General features: G+C 40.3%; 1 protein-coding gene across 1 annotated transcript; it reads right to left on the minus strand.

Annotated features, from left to right (window-relative positions):
• Positions 1-432: 432 nt before the first annotated feature.
• On the minus strand, positions 433-1,041 carry Tsp_15778 (conserved hypothetical protein). The gene has a single exon (XM_003370365.1). The coding sequence runs from the start codon at positions 1,039-1,041 to the stop codon at positions 433-435; it is 609 nt and encodes a 202-aa protein (XP_003370413.1).
• Between the last annotated feature and the right edge of the window lie 929 nt (positions 1,042-1,970).

Raw genomic sequence — 1,970 nt, forward strand, 5'->3', positions numbered from 1 at the left:
ATTCAGAACGATCACCAACTGCAAAATGACATCAGGGCGAACGTGTACTTGAAACCAGTGCCATGTAAGTATCTTTTTGTTTTTAAAATAATTTTTACATCAGAAATACATGTACATTTCTAAATTAGTCTAAATATCCAAGGATTATTATGCAATAAGTTGAAGATTTATGATTATTCCATTTGAGCAAGTGACCAAAGTTCACATGGTGGAATACAAAGCTTTAATAGAATGTAAAATTTCAAGAGAGCGTAGGATCGTAAACCGCTGAAAAATGATGCCTGATAAGTTAAAGAAAAAAAGAAATATTTCAAGTAATGAGTGAAGGTGCCGTATTAATGGAAAGTAACATGCAGTGTGATAAAAGTCATCATAAGATAACGAAGAACCAATAAGGTTGCCAAATTGTAGATAGGGGTAGAAAAAGCCTGCTCATGAAGTAGAAGTCATCATCAATAGCGTGGGATTGGGTGGGTGGAAAACAGAACAGAGAGCCCTGAGTACAGGAGATGACAGAGCGGGAAATTCAAGACAAGCACTCTCTGGTATTAAAGCTGGAGAGCTAAGTTTTATGCAAGTTCTTCCGTTTAAGCAATGCAACGAATGTGGACTCAGTTCAGGGTCGACAGCAAAAACATGGGATACGGCTTCGGATGCAGGTCGAAGCTGCTTTTCATAATTAGCAGCCTGCAATGTGGTAATGCAAAAATACTGCCTATTCTCCGGACAGGAGGCAACAAAAGCTACGTCAACATTGTTGAATTGTTGCAATGCTAAACCATGACTGTTCACAGCGACAATATGGTCGGAATAAATTTTCAGCAGTACAGTATGCGCACGAGCTTTCTGAGCTTTGAGTGTTTGCAAAGCTGGACCGAAATATTTTTTCTTTTTTGAATACTGCTGGTGAAGCCGACCGGCACTGAACCCAATGTACACCAAAAACAGCTTTGGGTAAAAGTAAAATTCAAGGCTTCTGGTTCCGATCCAAAACTGGTCCCGTGGGTTGGAATCCATTCTCCCAGGTATGGAGCAAATCATTCGACGACTGAATGGGTGGCTATTTTCAGCACCATCCCGGCCTCACTGGGTCGATTTTTTTTTGGTACCGTACGACCAGAAACTATCTCCCTGTCCTCTGTTCGCCGATGTCTTGTTCAACAACACTTTCATAGGTCAAACAGTCGGCTATAGGTGTGATGAAATTGCTATAACGACGACAGGGGGCGCGACGTTCGTTCAACGCTGTACCAGAACAAGCGATTGTAGAAAGGAGCGGCTGGTTGAACAGTAATAACAAGTCGACTGGTCGCAGCGGGCGATCATTTCCGCAATATCACGATGACTCATTTCCCGCACATCAACACCGTTTACAGCCAAAATCAGATCGCCAAACCGCAACTCGAGCTGCATCAGCTACACCACCTCGAGTACAGCACTCAAATAGCATGGATACGGTTCGACCAAATTGAGCCGAATCCACGCGCACTTCGCCGATTGTCACAAACTCTTCGACGAGGGTTCCGCTTCCGCCCGGCCGCCCTTGACCCAACTTTCACTATAATCCAAAAAGTAAAAAATCGAAATGGAATGGAATGAAAAAATCGTTAAATAAAAATAAACAGCAATTTTCAAAAAATAATAATTTTTTTGCAATTGTCAACACGACAAAACGTTGAAACACTAAAATACAAATTCAAAATCTAAAGTATGAATTAAAGAAAAAAACGAAAGAATAAAAAACGCAAAAGCACTGAAAGAGCCGTCTGGCAACAAAAACAAAAAATTTGCAAAATTAATATGGGAAAACGTCTGTCATGACATGCATTTGATAGAAACAATATATAGACCTGATCAAATTTGAAAATTTCAATGGTAAGCAGTGAGAAATGGAATAAAAGTGCCACAAAAGAATAAAAGAAAATAAGTGCAAGACATTAAAATCAATATCCATCACACGCCGTGGACAG

Source organism: Trichinella spiralis (genome assembly GCF_000181795.1).
Source record: "Trichinella spiralis strain ISS 195 chromosome Unknown Scfld869, whole genome shotgun sequence".
Lineage (NCBI taxonomy): Eukaryota > Metazoa > Nematoda > Enoplea > Trichinellida > Trichinellidae > Trichinella > Trichinella spiralis.